We start from the raw sequence: 21,902 nt of genomic DNA, 5'->3' as shown, positions 1-21,902 counted from the left end.
ATTCTAGTATGTATTAGTAAATATTACTGTTAAGGAAATATGGCTATTTTTGATTGTTTAATATAGTTAAGCGAGTGCCATGTGTGTTTAAGTAGATCAACAGTCCTAGATAAACATTCTCCTGTCAAGGCTGTAACTTAAAGCAGCCATAAAACAACATGCTCCTGAAAGGCTTTAAATTAGGAGGCCATAAAGAATATCTTCCCCGGCTCACAGGTCAGAGGTCGGGGGTTTCTCAGGAGCTCAGAGTTGCATCTGGAGTTGATCACAAACTTAGGAATCTTGGAAACACTTAGGTTTAATTTCTGATATACCTTCTTAATATTAATAGCAATAGTGTGTTAGATTAAAGTATATTACTCAAGTTACAAGTACTAATTTAGTAAATGGAATGTATTTGAAAATGTACTAACTATGACAATATCGGAACCAAAAAAGGGAATGGTTTGAATGTTATGTTTTACAGGTTGAAAAAGACTTCTATCTCATTATTGTTTGTGATAAGGCAAAGATTCAAATCTTTGGAGAAGCTGACTGCAGAGGAGCAAGATAGGTTTTGTGAAAATAACTTATAACTTTAATAACTAAAATGACTCTTGATATTTGTCATTAAAGCTCAGGGGAAGGTTTAAGTTTTTCCAAGGTAGCTCTTGGTTGGTCAAAATAGAGGTACGCCCTATTTGCATATATTAACAAAGAGAAACGCCTTCACTAGAAAAGGGAATGCTCAATAATAAGAATTTAGACAACTGCCCTGTTTTGCTTTTAGGCATCAGCTGTCTCCAAAGGCGCCTTTGTTTTCTTTTTCTTTTAATTCTTTTGTCTCAGGTAAAGAATGTGCTTCTGTATACTCTGAAGTTTCTTGTTAAATTCATACGGTGTTTTCTATTGAATTAAACTCTGTATCTCTGTGACGTCATTCTGCCTCGCCGTCTCCTTGCCGGCCGTGAAGACATCCGCTCGCGACCCGGCTAACAGGAGGGAAGGAGAGCCATGCTTTTTCCAAAGTTTAAGCTAACCTAATAACTTTCCTCCTTAACATTACCCATCTGCACCTTTATTCTTAAAGTCTCATTGGTTAATGAAATAATTGATCTAATATAGTGTTATTTGACAGACCTGAACTTTTTAGGTTTGAGATGTTATTAGCTAAAATCAGCTAAAACAGAGTCTGACTAGCTGTTAGACTTGCACATCTATGAGGATATTAACTCTTTTTTCTTTTTTTTTTTTACAAACTTTGAAGCATGGATTTGGATGAAAATGAGTTAAATGTTCAACAGTTTATGTAATAAAGTCCCTGATCAGATATCAGTATGTGAGGTGATTCAGAAATACTAAACATGTACTCTAAACAATCCTTAATTTTCCACAATATTTCTCACTATAGAGAGAAGCGGCAGCATGATGTTACAACATAAAGCGTCTGCTGAGGACTGTGAGAGCCATGGAAAAAGGTTTAGGACCTCTGAGGTGGCCGGAACCTCAAAAAGCTGCCAGGACCTGATCAGAGCCAAAACGATACAGAAGAGGAAGACGATGGAAGAAAATGAATCTTCAACAGCGCCATGAAGGAAGAACTCCAGGAGCAGGTTCCAACCAAACAGTCTTTCTCCTCAGTGGACATTCTCATAGGTTGGCTGCTTTAATGGAACTAATGTTCATTGGCTTATGTTGACAGAGCAAACATGTAAAAAATAATCACTATTTATTCCCAATATCTCTTACTTTAGAGATCAACAGCAGCATGATGCCACAGTGTGCTGAGTATATTGAAGACAGCACAACAAAGAAAGGGAAAAGGATTAAAAAAGAGACCTGCCGAAAATGGACCAGGGTTGCTAAGATTTTCGGACCATCCAAAAGCCACCAGGACCGGACGAGGATTGTGAGGAGACTGAGGAGAAAAATAACCGAAGAAGGAGAAAGATCTCCAACACCGGCAGAGAGGAAGAATAAGGGACTCCTGCAGCAGGACGCAACCAAAGAGCCCCCATCCTCAGTGGTCATCAGAACAGGTTGGTGTCAGGATCTGTGTTTTTCTGTGTTTATTTAGAGTTTTCTGTGTCCTTAAGTCTCTTCGTTGTCCTGTCCTCCCCTTGATTGTTCCCAGGTGTGTCTCGTTTCTGTGATTACCCTCCCGTGTATTTAACTCCACCTGTGTTCCTTGTTCCTCGTCGGGTCCTTGTCAATGTTTTGTCGATGCGTCTCTGTGCGAGCTGCCTGTTGTTTTGGACTGTGTTTTCGACATTAAATATCATTATTCATCATACCTGGGTCCGCTGCCTCTGCCTCACCATCCCTCGCCTCACCATCCCTCACCTCACCACTTCATGACAGAAGGACCCGACCATACCGATCGGTGAGGCTGCTATTATGGACCCAGCTGGAGTGAGGTTACCTCCTAAAGGGCAGAGCAGCCCGAGGCGGAGGTCCGGCAGGGAGGACAGGGCGCTGGCTGAAGCTCTAGCCGACCTGCAGCGGGAGCTTTTCCGGGGAACTAGGCTGGTGTTAGCACCCCCCGGATTCGGCCCCCGTCGATACCTCCGTCTGGGAAGCCAGCGACCTGAGCCGCCGGTGGATCCGGCCCCTGGTCGTCTTGTGGGAGAACCACCTCCGCTGCCTACCCGGAGACAGCGACGTGAGCCGCCGGTGGAGCCGGCCCCTCGTCGCTTTCCGGAAACACCTCCTCCGCTGTCTGCCCGGAGACAGCGACGTGAGCCGCCGGTGGAGCCGTTCCCTCGTCGCTTTCCGGAGCCGCCACCTCCGCTGCCCGCTCGGAGACAGCGACGTGAGCCGCCGGTGCACCCGGCCCCTCGTCGCTTTCTGGAGCCGCAGCCGGTCCCGAGGCTTCGCGCCGGCTCGCCTCCGCAGCCAGCCCCAAAGGCTTCGCCCCGGCTCGCCTCCGCAGCCTGTTCCCAGGCTTCGCCCCGGCTCTCCTCCGCAGCCTGTTCCCAGGCTTCGCCCCGGCTCTGTCATTAACCAATGAGACTTTAAGAATAAAGGTGCAGATGGGTAATATTTACTAATACATACTAGAATTGCACAATTGTGGACATTTTCAGTTCTTGTAGTTTTAAATTAGATTTTGGAAAGACCAAAATCTGGTCGCTGGTTTATATTATAAATCTATGTGGAGGCGCATCGGTTGCTCTTGACGTGTCAAATGCTCCAAACGGTTCAAATCACGTTTCGCTGGAAAGTCGAAACAACAGCCCTCGACACGCTTACACATAGACTTTGAATGTAAACCAAAAGTGCCTGACACTCAAAAAGTGTTTGGTGTGAACTCACCATAATACTCAAAGTACTGATAACTCAACGTCAAGCAACTTCAGAAATCTGAACATTCCCTTTAAGGACATTGAGCAACGCTTTGTTTCTATTGTACAGGTGGCTATCAAACACATTCCAAATGAAAAGGTGGACCGGGAACATAAGGTAAGTGAGCAGCAGCATCTAGGACTGACTTCAAGTCCTATTGGGTTCCAGATGCATTGTGAGTTTCTCCTGTTTGCTTCGATGGTCCAGGATGAGAACGGTAGGGAGATGGCGTTGGAGGTGGCCATCATGTTGAAACTGAAGAATCTCACTAGCAGTTCATCAGGGCAGTTAGCCACAGTGTCCCTGCTGGACTGGTATGAACTGGAGGAGGAGCTGCTCATAGTGATGGAGAGGCCCACGCCTTCGCAGGACTTCAATGACTACCTTGATGAGAATGGAGGTTGTCTAAATGAGGAGGAGGCCAAGGTAAGCTGCTGGATGGAAATTCGAGTGGGTTTTTTAAATATTGTCACTTGCTGCTTCAGTACGCAGAAGAAATATTCTGCTGGACCCACAACAGTGTGGCAGCTGTTAGGTACCAGGCTGGTGGGTTCTTTTCGGATCATCCACCAGAGGGCGCCTGATGACAGCTGGTTCTTGGAGGGCATGCCGGCAGGTCCTAACCAGACGCACCTGTGGGGAATTGCCATCTCCTGGTGGAGTATATGAGCAGCTGACTGCCAGCACATCTTCGCCAGAGTGTTTGCCTGAACTGGTACACTGAGCCCCCTAGAGTTGTTTCGCTGAGTACACTTGTTGAAATTCGAGTTGTTTGGAGATCTAAAACTCCCTTTGTGATCCTTTTTCCAGGAAGCCTTCAGGAGAACTCGAGCCATCCCTTCTTTGGAAGGAATCCTCCAGAGGCGCTGTCAGAGTTCTAACTGGGAGCCCGAGCCTCACCATCACCTTCCCAGTTACTTACCGGTGCAGTCCTCAGTTGGCAGTCAGCTCCATTACTTCTCCGTGCGGTCTAAGCACAACCTTTCCACCCTCCGACTCTCTGCCCAGCTGTCGCCTTTGGACATACCCACCTCCTGGTGCCTGGCCTTCCTCCTCCTCTGTTCGGACCCCGACTCCCACAATGAGTGGCTGAACCCGGAACCCTTTATTGATACCAAGTCCAACTACCAGTTCTGAGTTTTTGTGAATAAGAAAAATAAACCCTTTTGAACTTTTACACCAGTCTCTCTGTGAGTGTTTCTGCATGTGGGCAAAGAACGTTAAACCCAACATGACAGCAGCTGGGAGTGGTCCTGTTTGAAATTCTTCACAATATCAATTTTGAGACCAACAAATTTCTCAAAAAGAAGCTGAAGATCACAAAAAGTCTTTCCAAAAGTGAGACAAACATTGTACCCTCCAGACTGCCATGATATTCTGACTAGGTGCCTGAAGACACACCCAGAGGAGCGTCCCACACTGGAAGAGCTGCTCAATCACCCATGGTTTTCGTAAACTACAGATCACACAAACATTAAATGATTAAATTTAATAATTGGTAGTTAGTTTAGTCTAGTTTGGGATGAGGATTAAGGTTTAGGGTTAAAGGACAGGTTTGTAAGTTGGGATTTTATGGGCTCTCTGGTTTCCTCCTCTAGCATGTTTTCAGGACCCTCCCATAGGCCCACCACCTGTGAGAGGAGCCAAAGGGGTCGGGTGCAGTGTGGAATGGGTGATGGCCAAGGGAGGGGGCCCTGCCGGTCTGATCCTCGGTTGCAGAAGCTGGTTCTTGAGATGTAGAATGTCACCTCTCTGGTGGGGAAGGAGCCAGTGCTAGTGTGTGAGGTTGAGAGGTTCCAGCTAGAAATAGTCGGCCTCACCTCGACGCATGGCTCTGGTTCTGGAACCAGTCTCCTTGAGAGGGGCTGGATGTACTTCCACTCTGGAGTTGACCACAGTGAGAGGCACCGGGCAGGAGTGGGCATACTTGTTGCTCCCCATCTCGGTGCCTGTACATTGGGGTTTACCCCGGAACGAGAGGGTACTGGAGCCGGAAAAGGGTAGAGTGCCTTCTCCGGGTCGGGGGTGATGTCCTGCCCCAAGAGGAGGAGTTTAAGTATCTCAGGATCTTGTACACGAATGAGGGAAGAAGGGAGCTGGAGATTGACAGGCGGATTGGAGCAGCGTCTGCAGTGAAGTGGGCGCTGTACCGGTCTGTCATGGTGAAGAGAGAGCTGAGTCAAAAGGCGAAGCTCTCGATTTACCGGTTGATCTACGTTCTCAACCTCATCTGTGGTCATAAGCTTTCGGTCATGACCAAAAGAACGAGGTCGCGGATACAAGCGGCCGGAATGGGTTTTCTCCGTAGGGTGTCTGGGCTCTCCCTTAGAGATAGGGTGAGAAGCTCATTCATCCGGGAGGGACTCAGATTAGAGCCGCTGCTTCTCCACGTCGAGAGGAGACAGATGAGGTGGCTGGAGCATCTGGTTCGGATGCCTCCTGGTGAGGTGTTCCGGGCACGTCCCACAGGGAGGAGGCCCCGGGGAAGACTCAGGACACGCTGGAGGGGCTATGTTTAAACTGAGATTTTTAGACTTCATTACCTCATCTATGACCATGGGTGTTTATTGGCATAACTGATATGTTATAAACAATTTATATGTTATAAGTTGTTCCTGTCCTCTAGAGTCCATACAGGGTGAGATGCCTCTATGGGGCATGGGTTGCATAGGAATGGCCTACAGTACATTCATGTTGTTGATAACTTTCTTTAACAATAAAAATGCAGATTTCACATTAGGTAAATCAGTTAGGACACAACCACAGGCACTATCACAGTTACATGCACACAGAGATAGAGAGCAGCCGAGAAAATGAAGAACAAAGTATCCTTGAATTTGTAGTTTACATACGTATTTGTGCAATGCATATTGTTTTTGCTAGTCACATTTCCATTGTTCATCCTATCCTGTCTCACTTTCTCTCCTGCCCCTTGTCTTCGATTTCTTGTCTTTCATCAAATCCAGACATTAGACGGGCCCCAGACTCAACAAACCTCAGATGCTTTTGTAATGTTCTGTCATTTAGTCTTTTTGGTGTTCTGTTGACTATGTTTTCCTCCACATCTAGGTCATCCTGAAGACGTCTATGAGCTGTTTTTGTAACTCCACTCAGACAACAATATCGACCCACTAACATGTTCTTTGTCATTTTTAGGTTTTTTTCTTCCATCAGAGCCAGAGCTTCAGTCTATGTTTTGTCTGTCTTGTCCACTTTCCTGTCCTCTCCAACCCCAGTCGGTCGAAGCAGACGGCCGCCCGTCCTGAGCCTGGTTCTGCTAGAGGTCTCTTCCTTTGAAAGGGGAGTGTTACCTCTCCACTGTAGCCCCGTGCTTGCTCAGGATGGGAGATTGCATCCTGAGCTTTGATGCAATCTGCTGGTTTCCTCCCCTTCGCAGAATCGCCACCTTAATGTGGTGGAGGGGTTCGAGTACCCCTATGGTCTTGAAGTCTTGGCTGTCTGTGAGTGGAGATGAAACTCACCAGATGATGAAACTCATCACCAGATGATCAAAGTCATCATGTGGTGATGGCACCAGATGTCCATCACCAGATTGCATAAAGGCTTCAGGGCGGGGACAGACCAAGAGCGATTCATAGACTTTGATGCAGAAAGACCATAAAAATGACAGGTATCAATTGTACAACGCACCTTCCTGGAGGGAAAGAGCTTCTAGCAAGCAACTGCTGGTCGACTTTGGCTGCATAACCTCAGAGCATCACTAACTCCGCTTAACATGCAACACCTGTAGAAAAGGACAATGAGGTCAGATGCCATGAAAATTCCTTCTTGTAACTTTTGCACGTTTTTGTCCCAAAGCTACAAACGTCAGTGTTCACATCATGAAGGACTCCACACATCCTGCACACAGACTGTTTATTTTTTTATTTATTTATTCATTTACCTGTCATAATAAGCAGGGAATCTTGTTGCTTTTACATCACCTCTGTTTTGTCTCTTTGACCCCAATCAGCAATTATCCCTCCACCCTCCATTTTGGACTCCTCCTTTCATATGACAGAAAAACCATGATGACACTTAAGTGTTTAAGGATAACTCTCTCCACAGCTTTAGTTATCGGTCTTTTTGTATGAGTTGCCCACCTATTATTGGGGCCTGCCCATAACAATGCATAAGGAGAGCAGTGACTGACTTGCAAAGCATGCATTGCATGGCAGGCACCTATTGTTCTACACCTCAAAATAACTGCCGCTTCCTACTACCGTTAATGCGGCTCGTACCGCTGCGTGCCCACCCACAAAAGTGGTATCAAAACGTGCAGCTCAATGCCAGGAGGGGAGCTATGGGCTCTTTGCACCTGCCTCGCTGACGTCACAACTGCATGCGCAAATGCGGCTCTCTTTTTCCCACTTTGAGTTACCATGACGGCTAGAAAAGACAAAGTCGTATTTCAGACGCAAATAAAACAATACTATGCACTTTGTTGTCTTCCTAATATAATGGGCTTTTAAGTTTTCATGGATTTCCAAACGGTCCAAATTAAGAAGACGATGGCTTGTAAATATTCGTCGCTACCAGTTAAAGCCAGTTAAAGCTGCACAGCAACGTTTGCAGCCTTCAATTCACTCCGGATCAACTTCTTCAGTCTAAAGAAGAAGGTAGAGGAGCCGTTCTGTGTTATTTCCATGAATGAATCACTTCTGTATTCAGCCTGAAAGAGCGAGTTTATGGGAACCAGAGAGCAGACCAGAGCCAGACAGCCGAGCTACTGATCCGCCTGTACACACTGCTGTAAACACTGTCCTGCTTCACAAGAAGCATGCAAAACTAATAAAGCGAAATAACACGGAGACCTTCAGGAACACGGCCATATTTTTCTAAAAGCAACAACTCTGAACCTGAACCGTCAGCTGAACTAGAACTCCGACACCAGAGCTGCTCTACTGTTAAGCTATGGGCTTGTTGTTCCTCAGGCTTCAGAAGCAAAAAGCCTGAACCGTAAAATCCACCGTTACTTGGTCTCTGACACTAACGACAATAAACACATGTAATATACTTGAAAATAAGGTAAAAACATTGTCCATTAGAATGGATAAAAATGTTTAGATACTTAAATAGCACATTTTTACAAGAAAAATGTCTGAGAATAATGCCTACTAGCATAAGCATGTTAGCCACAAAGTTCAAAGAAAGTAAAACTCACCTTCGTATCTGTGTATAACGAGGCGAACATCTTAAAACCTTTCTCCAGCTTACTTGTTGGGGCTTCGTATCGATGTACATCATTAATTGTTACCTTGGACAAGCCCTGCAAATACCCAGTGTAAAGTGCCATTTTCAATAGATCGGAAACGATCGAGCCGCTTTTCCTCGAACGCGGAAGCTGAGGTGCAAAGAGCCCATTACTTTTGTTGGGAATTGGAGTTACGATGGCGACGTAAAAAGCGAAAAACGAGCAAAATTTCCAACTGCCGAAACGCAGAGCATAACTGACACCAACTGCCGCTTTGTTAGAGTGAGAATTGAAGTGGATTTTGACCCCAAAACAATTTTGAAATTGCTGTCACGCCCACAAATATTGCGCTATTGGTATCAAACTTGGTCATGACATTGATACGAATGCCTGAAATGATTTCGAAATTTCTCTAGGGCTTACGGTTTTCTGTCAAGGTGTTTCAGAGTGAAATCATGCGCCAGGGTAACTGACAGATCTCCCAGATTCACTTCCATGTATTCCTGAAAAATTTCTGAGCTCAACACCCACCATCTTTGTCTCATCACTGCAATTACTGTGAGTGAGCTACAAATATGAATCGCGGTACTATGGGAGACGACAAATAGCCCTCTCATACGCTTCAAACGGTTTTCGAATATGTCTCTCGGTTCCTGAACGGGAAAGGGTTGTTCAGACTGCGTTTTCCATATAAACTGACTGAGTGTCTCACAAAGATAGAATTCTTTCTCCACCTCTCTGTCTTACACACACGACAGTTAGCAGAGGTTTGATAACCATAGCAACGGAACACAGGAGGGGATTGGCTGCTGGTTAAGACTACAAATACGCATCTCTGTAGTTCTAATCAACATTCAATTAAAACAGAGGGCTGAGCTGCCATTTAGAACTACTGGCTGTTTTGGCCGGTAAATAACGAATTTATCCCAAACACTGTCAGACATTGGATTAGTGTGATCATTTAGTATGAAGCTTATGGGTTTTTTTTCAAAATAAAAGCCTCACTATCCCCCTCAATAACATTAGCATGCATTATATTTTTCTCTGAGGTTCATTAGCATTAGCTTTTTACCTTAAATAAACTACTAGCTATTTTTCTTACTTATTAGCCATGTTTAATATACTGAATGGAGTAGGTCAATTACACACAACATTCTAATGATACCCCACATGCTATTGACAGCATTTAGGGAAGGAGTTGTAATTTTTGTTCATTGTAAACTTTACCTGTAAAAAGTTTGTAGAAATCTTTAACATAAGTTCAATATATATTTAAACGTGATCTGTTGTTTGTGTGGGTTTTTTAAATAAAATCTTTTGTCACTATTATGAAGTACATTAATTTACCTGTATAAGTGACAAAAGTAACTAACGTATAAATTTTAAAATATTTTATTGATTTCAAAGAAAAATTAAATAATGTTTAATATTATTGAACTAATATTATATTATAATAACAATAGCATTTAGGCTTACATTAGCATTTTAGCCAATTTTAGCATATACAATAATTTCATCATATTGAATGGTTCAAGTCCATGTTAGTCAACATGCTTGTGACTCTCCCCATGCTTTTTCGAAAAGCATGGGGAGAGTCACCAGCATGACACCAACTGCCGCTCCATTAGAGTGAGAAAAAGCTTGGGGAGCTGCTGTGTCTCACTCACAGCTGGCAGACATGCTTAATTACCATAGCAACGGAACACAGAGCAGCTGATTAGGACTACAAAGGCGCATCACTTATTTAAGCATTTTAGCTTAAATAAGCTATAAGCAATTTTTCTTACTTATTAGCCATGTTTAGTATACTGAATGGATAACCGGATAACCAACCGCTTTGACTCCTTCCAGTCTGGTTTTCGTGCTCACCACAGCATAGAGACCGCCATCGTAAAAGTGTCCAATGATATCCATATAAATACAGACTGTGGGAGAACCACAGTGTTGGTTCTATTGGACCTCAGTGCAGCTTCTGACAATGTTGACCATGACATATTACTGAATCGACTGGAGAGTTGGGTCGAACTCTCCGGTCCAGTGCTTAACTGGTTTGAATCCTACATAAAGAACAGGGATTTCCTTGTTTCAATTGGAAACTTCTCATCAAAGAGGTCAAAGGTCACATGTGGAGTACCCCAAGGGTCAATCCTAGGACCCCTCTTATTTAATATTTATATGCTCCCACTAGCTCAGGTTATAACAGGAAATAATATTAGCTACCATAACTATGCAGATGACACACAGCTCTTTATTACAATGTCACCAGGTGACTCAGAGCCCATCCAATCACTGAACAGATGCTTAGAACAGATAAATGTGTGGATGTGCCAAAACTTTCTCCAGCTGAACAGAAACAAAACTGAAGTTATTATTTTTGGACCTAAAGAGGAACGATCTAGAGTTATAGATCTAGAGCCAATGCACAGCTTCAGTTATTACAACTAAAAACCAGCGATCAGCCCGAAACCTGGGAGTAGTGATGGACTCTGACCTGAACCTCCAGAGCCACATAAAGACAGTTACAAAGTCAGCCTTCTATCACCTGAAGAACATTTCCAGGATTAAAGGACTAATGTCTCAGCCAGATCTAGAGAAACTCATCCATGCGTTCATCTTCAGTCGTATTGATTATTGCAACAGCGTCTTCAGAGGTCTGTCCAACAAATCAATCAAACAGCTGCAGCTGATCCAGAATGCTGCTGCTGGCGTTCTCACTAAAACCAGGAAGATAGAGCACATAACACCAGTTTTAAAGTCCCTACACTGGCTCCCTGTAGCTCAAAGAATAGACTTTAAAATACTGTTGTTAGTTTATAAATCACTGAACGGCATAGCACCACAATACATTAAAGATCTGCTGTTGTTGTATCAACCTTCCAGACCTCTCAGGTCTTCCGGTTCTGGTCTGCTCTGTATCCCCAGAACCAGTGCCAAACGAGGAGAAGCAGCTTTCAGCATCTATGCACCACAAATTTGGAACAAACTTCCAGAAAACTGTAAAACAGCTGAAACACTGACTTCTTTTAAATCTCAACTAAAAACCCATCAGTTTAAAATTGTATTTGAAATGTAATCAATTACAAATTTATTGATGGAATTTGACTTAATGCTGTGTTTTGATTGTTGATTCTATGTTGCATTGTGTTTCTGTGTTTGTAATGATGTAAAGCACTTTGAAATGCCTTGCTGCTGAAATGTGCTATACAAATAAAATTTGATTGATTGATTGATTGATTTAATGGACCTCTAAATCAGTGGTAACAGCCAAGTCACAAAGACCACCACTATCACCACCCAATGGAGGGGACTGCTGTCTTAGCCAAAAGGCAGAGAAGCGACAAATGACAGTGAAATACAGCTACTTCCGGTGGGCGCCAGAAGTTAGACCCATAATCGTTTCCCCAGTAAGCCTCGCAGGAATAAGGTGGATAGCCCGGTGTGGCTTTTTTGTGGATTTTTCTTCAACCGCCACGGGGCTCCTTAGCAGAACGTGAGTCATTGAAGAAAGAGCTAATTTTCATTTAGAACAAGCACATGCTGGCAGCAAATTTCTCCACGGAGAAATTTCTTCAAACTTATACCCCCTCATCATGGAAACCACACGAAGAAGTTCATTTGATGCAGCTTTTAAGTTGAGGGCTATCGATCTGGTAGTACAGGAGGGAAATAGAGCCGCTGCATGTAAGCTCTGCGTGAACGAATCCATGGTTGAGCGTTGGAGAATCCATTATCCAGTATCAGAATCCAATAAATCCAGTAGGTTTATTAAGGATGCAGCCCCAGGGGCGGATCTACTGGGGTCAAATGAGAGCCTTGCCACCCCAGCTGGCGACTATGAATTCAATAAATAGTTATGGCAAATCAGACGTTAAGCGCATGAATCTCTTTTTCCCGACAACATTGAATGCACCACAATGTAACCTGACACCTACTCCTGAGTAGCAAGGACAGGGCATGAGGCAGCAGCACGTCATACACGCAGGAAAATTACAATCTCTGATTGGCTGACACGTATTCCCAAGCTGCTGAAGCTTCTGGAACATTCTGCTTCCGAGTCTGCTTTGGTCAAGGTAAGATAAACTATTTCAATATTTAATTTGATTACAATATTATTATAACTGCTTACAGTTGTTAGATGTAATGTGTTCTTTAAGAAATGTGCTCGATTTTAAAACAAACTGACAGACTGGCAAACATAACTGACGACATAAATTACTGACATTTAATGTAACATAATTACCTGAAATGAGTGGTCCATCATACAGAAGGTTCTTTTTACTGTTTTTCTTCTTTCTGACTCTCTTAATTCTGACACATTTTCTAGGTACCCCATGCTCTTCAATCACCAGAGTATCGCACACAATGGAAATATTTTGCTGGACCCACAACAGTGTGGCAGCTGGGAGCGATCCTGTTTGAAATTCTTGACAATATCAAGTTTGAGACCAACAAATGTCTCAAAAAGAAGCTGAAGATCAGAAAAAGTCTTTCCAAAAGTGAGACAAACATTGTATTATATCTTCTCACAGCGTATATAAATCTGTCCGCAGCTCTAACTGTTGTTGCACTTTGACCCCTGACCCTCCAGACTGCCAGGATATTCTGAGTAGGTGCCTGAAGACACACAAAGAGGAGTGTCCCACACTGCAGAGCTGCTCATGGGTGATGGTTTTCTTAACTACACATGGATGATCCCATGGAGGAATCCATCATCCAAAAGGTTCAACACCAGCCAAGTGTAAGAAGGAAGAACTCCAGGAGCAGCTTCCGACCAGTCCACTGAGGAGTCTTCCTCCTCAGTGGAAGACTCCTCCATGGATGATCCCATGGAGGAGTCTGTCATCCGGAAGGTTCAACACCAGCCAAGTGTAGGAAGGAAGAACTCCAGGAGCAGCTACCGACCAGTCCACTGAGGAGTCTTCCTCCTCAGTGGAAGACTCCTCCATGGATGATCCCATGGAGGAGTCTGTCATCCAGAAGGTTCAACACCAGCCAAGTGTAGGAAGGAAGAACTCCAGGAGCAGCTTCCGACCAGTCCACTGAGGAGTCTTCCTCCTCAGTTGAAGACTCCTCCATGGATGATCCCATGGAGGAGTCTGTCATCCATAGTGATCCATGATCACCATGGATGATCCATCATCCATGACAAGTCCTGGAGTCTGTTTGGAAAGACGGGATGGCTCACGTTGCGCCAAACTGCGGTGGCATTTCCGCACTGGAGGCCGCGCACTGGAGTCACTGGTCTCCAGTCCTGCACAATAGAAATAGTAAAATGATGGTTAGTTAAAATCCTGCTCTCCTCTTCTTTCAGTTTAAAATGTTCTAAAAATTTCTGTGTAAAAGCGTATGCCGGTGGGAGGTTAAAAGCTCCCACCGGCTTTTAGCCTCCCACCTGCAGTGGGAGGTATACGCCTAAAAGACTGTCACTGTCACTTAGTTGTTTAGGTGTTCTGTTGACTATGTTTTCCTCCTACGTCATCCTGAAGACGTCTATGAGCTGTTTTTGTAACTCCACTCAGACAACAATATCGACCCACTAACATGTTCTTTGTCATTTTTAGGTTCTGTTCTTCCATCAGAGCCAGAGCTTCAGTCTATGTTTTGTCTGTCTTGTCCACTTTCCTGTCCTCTCCAACCCCAGCCGGTCGAGGCAGACGGCCGCCCATCCTGAGCCTGGTTCTGCTAGAGGTCTCTTCCTTTGAAAGGGGAGTGTTTCCTCTCCACTGTCGCCCCGTGCTTGCTCAGGGTGGGGGATTGCATCCTGAGCTTTGATGCAATCTGCTGGTTTCCTCCCCTTCGCAGAATCGCCACCTTAACGTGGTGGAGGGGTTTGAGTACCCCTATGGTCTTGAAGTCTTGGCTGTCTGTGAGTTTCATCTCTGGTGGGGTCTCACGTGGCATAAAGGCTTCAGGGCGGGGTCAGACCAAGAGCGATTCATAGACTTTGATGCAGAAAGACCATAAAAATGACAGGTATCGATTGCACAACGCACCTTCCTGGAGGGAAAGAGCTTCTAGCAAGCAACTGCTGGTCGACTTTGGCTGCATAACCTCAGAGCATCACTAACTCCGCTTAACATGCAACACCTGTAGAAAAGGACAATGAGGTCAGATGCCATGAAAATTCCTTCTTGTAACTTTTGCACGTTTTTGTCCCAAAGCTACAAACGTCAGTGTTCACATCATGAAGGACTCCACCCATCCTGCACACAGACTGTTCCATTTACCTGTCATAATAAGCAGGGAACCCTGTTGCTTTTACATCACCTCTGTTTTGTCTCTTTGACCCCAATCAATAATTATCCCTCCACCCTCCATTTTGGACTCCTCCTTTCATATGACAAGAAAGCCATGACGTGTTTATATTAAATTGTTCAGGTTGCAGATCCCTGATCTAGCAGATGGAAAGTGTGATCCTATCTCCATATAGCAGCTAATACCTTTAAGTGCAGTACTATAATTTTAATTCATTGTTAAAATAAAATTGTGAAGATTTAAAAAATATCTTCCATTGAATATTTAAAAGACATTTATTTAGTATCATTTCTTCAGAACCCCTCTTGGCCCCCAGTCTAGAAGCGCTCCTGGGCTGCAGGTTTGGTGCATTTTTGCTTAGTGTGGCCTATGCGGATCTGGTGGCTTCTCTTGGTGTGGCAAGAACAATTATTCATAAAGTATATGTGAAGGAAAGATTTAGTAGCAAAGTTTGAATAAATTTAAATGTACACTTTATGATGTTTCTATTAAAGGTTTGCATTCAGTTGCAGCTCAACAGGATATATGCTCTTCTGACCCTCCTCAAAGAAGTGAAGAACAGGGTGTTCAGCAGTTAGAAATGTGAGACATGGCTAAGGTTATAAGCCTAGGTTGTGGAAATTCAGTTTCTAGTATCTGTTTAGCCATCAGCAGAGAGGTTTTTTGGAGAAACGCCTAAAGTTGAGCTGTGAATGTGTATGCAACTCTGCTCGACTGAAACTGACAGATAAGTAACGTATAGATTTTTACCTGACACTTGAGCCAGGGGGTGTGACTAAGTAATGTGTGATGTATCCTATGTAAATGAGGGGACGTTCAGCCCCAAGTCAGAACTCATCCGATTCTCACTGAGATGTGAGCTTTGTATGTTTTCTCCATTTGCAAATGTTAATTAAAGCTGTGTTTGTTCTCTTTTAAAGCTGAAGTTTGGTCTCAAATTTTGTGCAACTTAACATATATCAACATTTTTGAATAAAACACACAGAAAGTCATGTAACGTAGGAAATATTTATGTATTTACTGTTAATCTATTAATCTATTTGTTTGATTTGTTCTTTAAATGGCCACTTATTTTGGCTAAAGCTACTATTTACTATTTATTATATATATATATATATATATATATATATATATATATATATATATATATATACTATATGTGTGTGTGTGTGAATATGGTGGCATATGCTGCCACCCCATAGATATTTTTCTAGATCCGCCCCTGTGCAGCCCTCTGCTGGGTCCTTGTGAAAAACTGAGAATGACGGAGATATCAGCGGCTTATAGCCCTGTGCGGCTTTTATATGTACGTTTCCAGATTTTAAAAAAAACAAAACTTTGTAGATGCGGCTTGCAGTAAGGTGCACTCTATAGTCTGGAAAATACTTTACAATGCTTGTTTCATTAAAATATTCTGTGTTGTTTTGTTTTTTTTGTTCAGATAAAATGAAAAAAAAAATCATAAAATATAAAAGTATATTTCTTTGGCCTATTTGCATTCTTTTATTATGAACATATTTGGCACACATGGCAAAAGGTTCGGACACCGGTGGTGCAAGTCTGCCTGTCAAATGAAATTTTATTTGGAAATGCTTTAAGTTGCTGCTTTGAATCGTTTTTGATAAATAAAACGCTATAAATAGCAGCTGAAGCTCTTAAGATTTTGAAGCAAATAAAAACTAATGAAGAGCTTTGTGTGGCTATAATAGTTGGGATTCATTCCTCTAACTCTTTCCTGGTAAACCAACAGCAAATATATCATTTTTGTTTGTTTGGGGGGATTTTTCTGTTCTGTGGGTTTGTTTAGGTTTAAGTCAGAGGGTAACTAGGCATCATCATTCCATGCTAACATTTGTGACCAAAAGTTTGGAATGTTCTTCCTGATGTCACACTGGTTGGTGTCAGAACCCAACATTCTGTTTGAGCTCAGTTCGTCAGAAATCTGATAGAGTAAGACGTAACTTTGTGAGTTAAACCAGCTTTCTCTTGTGAATAAATTTACACCAAAATGGATAAATCTGACCAGGAACACAAAAGGCCAGCCTCCAGGAGATCTAAAGGTAATGAGTTTGAGTTTCACTCTTACTTATTAAGACAAGGTTTATGTTTCAGTTTTTTGGAAAATTATACTGTAAAATATTTGACGGTGGTTTAACTTGAAAATGAAAGTCCGCCTGGTGCCTTGAAAATGCATCTGAAGTCAACAAGAAAATTTTATTGGTTTTAATTAAGAAATTAAAGTTCATGCAGTTGATTTAACAAGAGACAAGTTATTCAAACTTCTTTTTTAAGTTCACTAATCTTGAATTGAGTTTTAACTTAATGCTGCAATTTAAAGAGTAGAAGATAGTAGACAAAACTAAATGTGGCTCAAATGTTTTAGAGTGTAGAGGATCTAACAAGTCATTTTACACACTTAACAATAACAGTCTTGTAAACCTCTTAATATATAGTTAAGAGAGTTTGAATTTTTATTGCTCAGAAATTCTGTTTTATTAACTTCCATTGGTTAGGAACATTGAAATGTGTTAATCTCTGTTGGCTTCTTGGAGAAGCATGAATCTGGATGAAAATGAGTTAAATGTTCAACAGTTTATGTAATAAAGTCCCTGATCAGATATCAGTATGTGAGGTGATTCAGAAATACTAAACATGTACTCTAAACAATCCTTAATTTTCCACAATATTTCTCTTTCTTTAGAGAGCCATGGAAAAAGGATCAGGGCCTCTGAGATCCCTGGAACCTCAAGAAGCTGCCAGGACCTGATCGAATCCAGGAGGATGCTGAAGAGGAAGATGATTGAAGGAAAAGAGGAAGGTTCCACACCGGCCAAGTGCAGGAAGGAAGAACTCCAGGATCAGCTTCCAACCAGAGAGTCTTCCTCCTCAGTGGACATCATCATAGGTTGGCTGCTTTGATGAAACTAATGTTCATTTTCTCTTCTGTATGTTGACAGACCAAAATGTCAGACCAAACTGTAAAACGAAATCACAAATTCTCCTCGGATTTCTCTTACTTTAGAGAGAAGCAGCAGCGTGAAGCTACCAAGTGGTGAGTCTGCTGAGGATTGCAGACCAAATAACAGGAGAAATTCTGGTGATGAGATCCACGGGAAAAGGATCAGGGCCTCTGAGATCCCTGGAACCTCAAGAAGCTGCCAGGACCTGATCAGAACCAGGAGGATGCTGAAGAGGAAGATGACAGAAGGAAAAGAAGAAGGTTCAACACCAGCCAAGTGCAGGAAGGAAGAACTCCAGGATCAGCTTCCAACCAGAGAGTCTTCCTCCTCAGTGGACATCCTCATAGGTTGGCTGCTTTGATGAAACTAATGTTCATTGGCTTTTGTTGACAGAGCAAACATGTAAAAAATAATCACTATTTATTCCCAACATCTCTTACTTTAGAGATCAACAGCAGCAGCACGATGCCACGGTGTGCTGAGTCCATTGGAGACAGCACACCGAAGAGAAGGAGAAGGGCTAAAAAAGAGACCCGCCGAAAATGGACCAGGGTTACTAAGATGTTTGGACCATCCAAAAGCCACCAGGACGGAACGAGGATTGTGAGGAGACTGAGGAGAAAAATAACAGAAGAAGGAGAGGGATCTCCAACACCGGCAGAGAATGAGAATAAGGGACTCCTGCAGCAGGACGCAACCAAAGAGCCCCCATCCTCAGTGGACGTCAGCACAGGTTGGCTACTTTGGTGAAACCTCTGTTAATTTTCTCTTACCAGATTGATAATCTATTGCAAGGATTGAATATATCTGATTATTCAAAACTGATTGAGACAAACTTCAAAAGATTATCACCTGAAGTTGCAGCAAAAAGTGGTTCTTTAAAGAGAGGGCGGCTGAATACAGTTCCATGCTACAACTTTTCAGATCTACATTTATAAATATATGCTCAGCACTTCAAAGTGATGCTTTACCTTATATTGGTCCTTCTTATGAAATTCCTGTAATATAACCTAAGTTTTGTGGTTGTCATGAGACAAAATGTGAAAAAGCAAGGAGGACAAGTGTTTTTACAAGTCACTATAAGTCTTATGTTTCTGTCGGGATGTTTTTCTCTTATGGAAAATATTGTTAAAATGCTCATGCTGTTTCTATGGGTTTTTCTCATTATTAGAGTCCAACAGCTCCAGCCTGGTACTTTGCAGCTCAGGAATAGGCGATTTACGGAAGAGGAATCTGAAGAAGGAGGACAAGGACATTGAGGAACCACAGCTGAGGAATAGGAGGAAGAATACCAGGAAGAAGACGAAGAAGACAAAAGAAATGGATTCCCAAAGAGGTCAGAGTTTAAGTCACAATAGAATTGTAATATAAACATTTGTTAGAGAGACTTAAGGTGTGGTGATAATTAGATCTAAGGTAACATTAGTGAACATAGTTTATTCTGATGCTTTATGAAATTTAAAGATGCGTTCATGTGTTTAGCTGAATTCCAGGAAAAATATACTGAGCTGCATCTACTGGGAAAAGGAGGCTATGGATCTGTGTTTGCTGGACATCGAGAGGTGGATAAATTACCTGTAGGTGTATTTGGAATACTTAAAATGAGACTCTGTGAAGTTATCAGTAATAGTTCTTCTAACAGTGGCCAGTAGGTGTCAAAGTTTGTAAAAAAGAGTTAATATCCTCATAGAGGTGCAAGTCTAACAGCTAGTCAGACTCTGTTTTAGCTGATTTTAGCTAATAACATCTCAAACTGAAAAAGTTCAGATCCGTAAAATAAGACTATATTAGATAAATAATTTCATTAACCAATGAGACTTTAAGAATTAAGGTACATGTATTTACTAATACATACTTGAATTGCACAATTGTGAACATTTTCAGTTCTTGTAGTTTTAAATTAGATTTGGGAAAGACCAAACTAGATAGCTACATTTTCTTTCAATTCTAATGGTGCATTCACAACAAATGCATTCCGCACATCAATCATAATACTCAAAATACTGATAACTCAACGTCAAGCAACTTCAGAAATCTGAACATTCCCATTGTTGAGCAATGCTTTGTTTCTATTGTACAGGTGGCTATCAAACACATTCCAAAGGAAAAGGTGGACCGCAAACATAACGTAAGTGAGCAACATCATCTAGGACTGACTTTAAGTCCTACTGGATTCCAGATGCATTGTGGGTTTCTCCTGTTTGCTTCGATGTTTCAGGATGAGAACGGTAGGGAGATGGCGTTGGAGGTGGCCATCATGCTGAAACTGAAGAATCTGAGTAGCAGTTCATCAGGGCAGTTAGCCACCGTGTCCCTGCTGGACTGGTATGAACTGGAGGAGGAGCTGCTCATAGTGATGGAGAGGCCCACGCCTTCGCAGGACCTCAATGACTACCTTGATGAGAATGGAGGTTGTCTACATGAGGAGGACGCCAAGGTAAGCTGCTGGATGGAAATTCGAGTTTTTTTTTTAAATATTGTCACTTACTGCTTCAGTTGGGGATTTTGTTTCATACTGAATGTGATCAAATCAGAGAGATGAAATACAGTGCAATAATCCCTCCGCAAAACAATTTTGTAAAACTTAAAATAATGCATGTCATAATGTCTCTACAAACATTGAAGTGTGTGGGTGTAATGTGACAATGTGAAAAATATCCATATGAAAATAAAAATCTTTACAAGTCACTGTATTTCTCACTGAAGTCCAACATCAATGTGCAGAATTATGAGCTTCAAATCATTTTTGTCTTTTAGGTCATTTTAAAACAGTTGGTGGAAGCAACGATTCAACTTCAGGATGCAAACATCTTCCACAGAGATATTAAATTGGAAAATGTCCTTATTGAGAGGAGCTCAGAAGGCCTACAAGCCTATCTCATAGACTTCGGTCTAAGCTGCTTTGACCACGGAAGGAAATTTACCATCTTCCAAGGTACGATATCCTGCTTCTTTCTGCCAGTTCTGAAAAAACAAAGATTCTTTTTACTGTTCTTCTTCTTTCTGACTCTCTGAATTCTGACACATTTTCTAGGGACCCATGCTCTTGAATCACCAGAGTATCGCACACAAAAGAAATATTTTGCTGGACCCACAACAGTGTGGCAGCTGGGAGTGGTCCTGTTTGAAATTCTCCACGATACAAATTTTGACACCAACAAATTTCTCAAAAAGAAGCTAAAGATCAGCAAGAGGCTTCCCAAAAGTGAGATAAACATTGTATTATATCTTCTCACAGCATATATAAATCTATCCGCAACTCTAACTGTTGTTGCACTTTGACCCCTGACCCTCCAGACTGCCATGATATTCTGACTAGGTGCCTGAAGACAAACCCAGAGGAGCGTCCCACACTGGAAGAGCTGCTCAATCACCGATGGTTTTCTTAACTATACCTCACACAAACATTAAATTATTAAATTTAATCATTGGTAGTTAGTTTAGTTTAGTTTGGGATGAGGATTAAGGTTTAGGGTTCAAGGACAGGTTTGTAAGTTGGGGTTTTTATGGGGTCTCTGGTTTCCTCCTCTGGTTGAACATTTGTTTTTCTAGCATGTTTTCAGGACCCTCCCATAGGCCCACCACCTGTGAGAGGAGCCAAAGGGGTCGGGTGCAGTGTGGAATGGGTGATGGCCAAGGGAGGGGGCCCTAGCGGTCCGATCCTCGGTTGCAGAAGCTGGTTCTTGGGATGTAGAATGTCACCTCTCTGGTGGGGAAGGAGCCAGTGCTAGTGTGTGAGGTTGAGAGGTTCTGGCTAGAAATAGTCGATCTCACCTCGACGCATGGCTCTGGTTCTGGAACCAGTCTCCTTGAGAGGGACTGGATGTACTTCCACTCTGGAGTTGACCACGGTGAGAGGCTCCGGGCAGGAGTGGGCATACTTGTTGCCCCCCATCTCGGTGCCTGTACATTGGGGTTTGCCCCGGAACAAGAGGGTACTGGAGCCGGAAAAGGGTAGAGTGCCTTCTACGGGTCGGGGGGGATGTCCTGCCCCAAGTGGAGGAGTTTAAGTATCTCAGGATCTTGTTCACGAATGAGGGAAGAAGGGAGCTGGAGATCGACAGGCGGATTGGAGCAGCATCTGCAGTGAAGCGGGCGCTGTACCGATCTGTTGTGGTGAAGAGAGAGCTGAGTCAAAAGACGAAGCTCTCGATTTACCGGTTGATCTA

The 21,902-nt window shown here is 42.9% G+C and overlaps 1 protein-coding gene across 1 annotated transcript; it reads left to right on the top strand.

Annotated features, from left to right (window-relative positions):
• The first annotated feature begins 16,781 nt into the window (after positions 1-16,781).
• On the top strand, positions 16,782-21,122 carry LOC116727394 (serine/threonine-protein kinase pim-2-like). The gene is made up of 10 exons (XM_032574797.1): positions 16,782-16,833; positions 17,475-17,678; positions 18,179-18,466; positions 18,947-19,069; positions 19,216-19,310; positions 19,814-19,861; positions 19,952-20,170; positions 20,491-20,668; positions 20,768-20,938; positions 21,031-21,122. Exons 1-10 carry the CDS (start codon positions 16,782-16,784, stop codon positions 21,120-21,122), a joined length of 1,470 nt encoding a protein of 489 aa, XP_032430688.1.
• The last annotated feature ends 780 nt before the right edge of the window (positions 21,123-21,902 follow it).

This window comes from Xiphophorus hellerii, chromosome 10 (assembly GCF_003331165.1).
Source record: "Xiphophorus hellerii strain 12219 chromosome 10, Xiphophorus_hellerii-4.1, whole genome shotgun sequence".
NCBI classification, from domain to species: Eukaryota; Metazoa; Chordata; class Actinopteri; order Cyprinodontiformes; family Poeciliidae; genus Xiphophorus; species Xiphophorus hellerii.
Note: the sequence above shows the minus strand (reverse complement) of the source record. Positions and strands in the feature narration are given on the sequence as shown.

What these genes read in the sequence shown, in the direction of transcription:
- LOC116727394 (XM_032574797.1), top strand. Translation starts at nt 16,782, where the DNA reads ATGGATAAATCTGACCAGGAACACAAAAGGCCAGCCTCCAGGAGATCT. An exon ending in CTCAGTGGACGTCAGCACAG is followed by an intron (nt 18,467 to 18,946) that starts GTTGGCTACTTT and finishes GCTCAGGAATAG; the next exon opens with GCGATTTACGGAAGAGGAAT. An exon ending in AGAAATGGATTCCCAAAGAG is followed by an intron (nt 19,070 to 19,215) that starts GTCAGAGTTTAA and finishes TCATGTGTTTAG; the next exon opens with CTGAATTCCAGGAAAAATAT.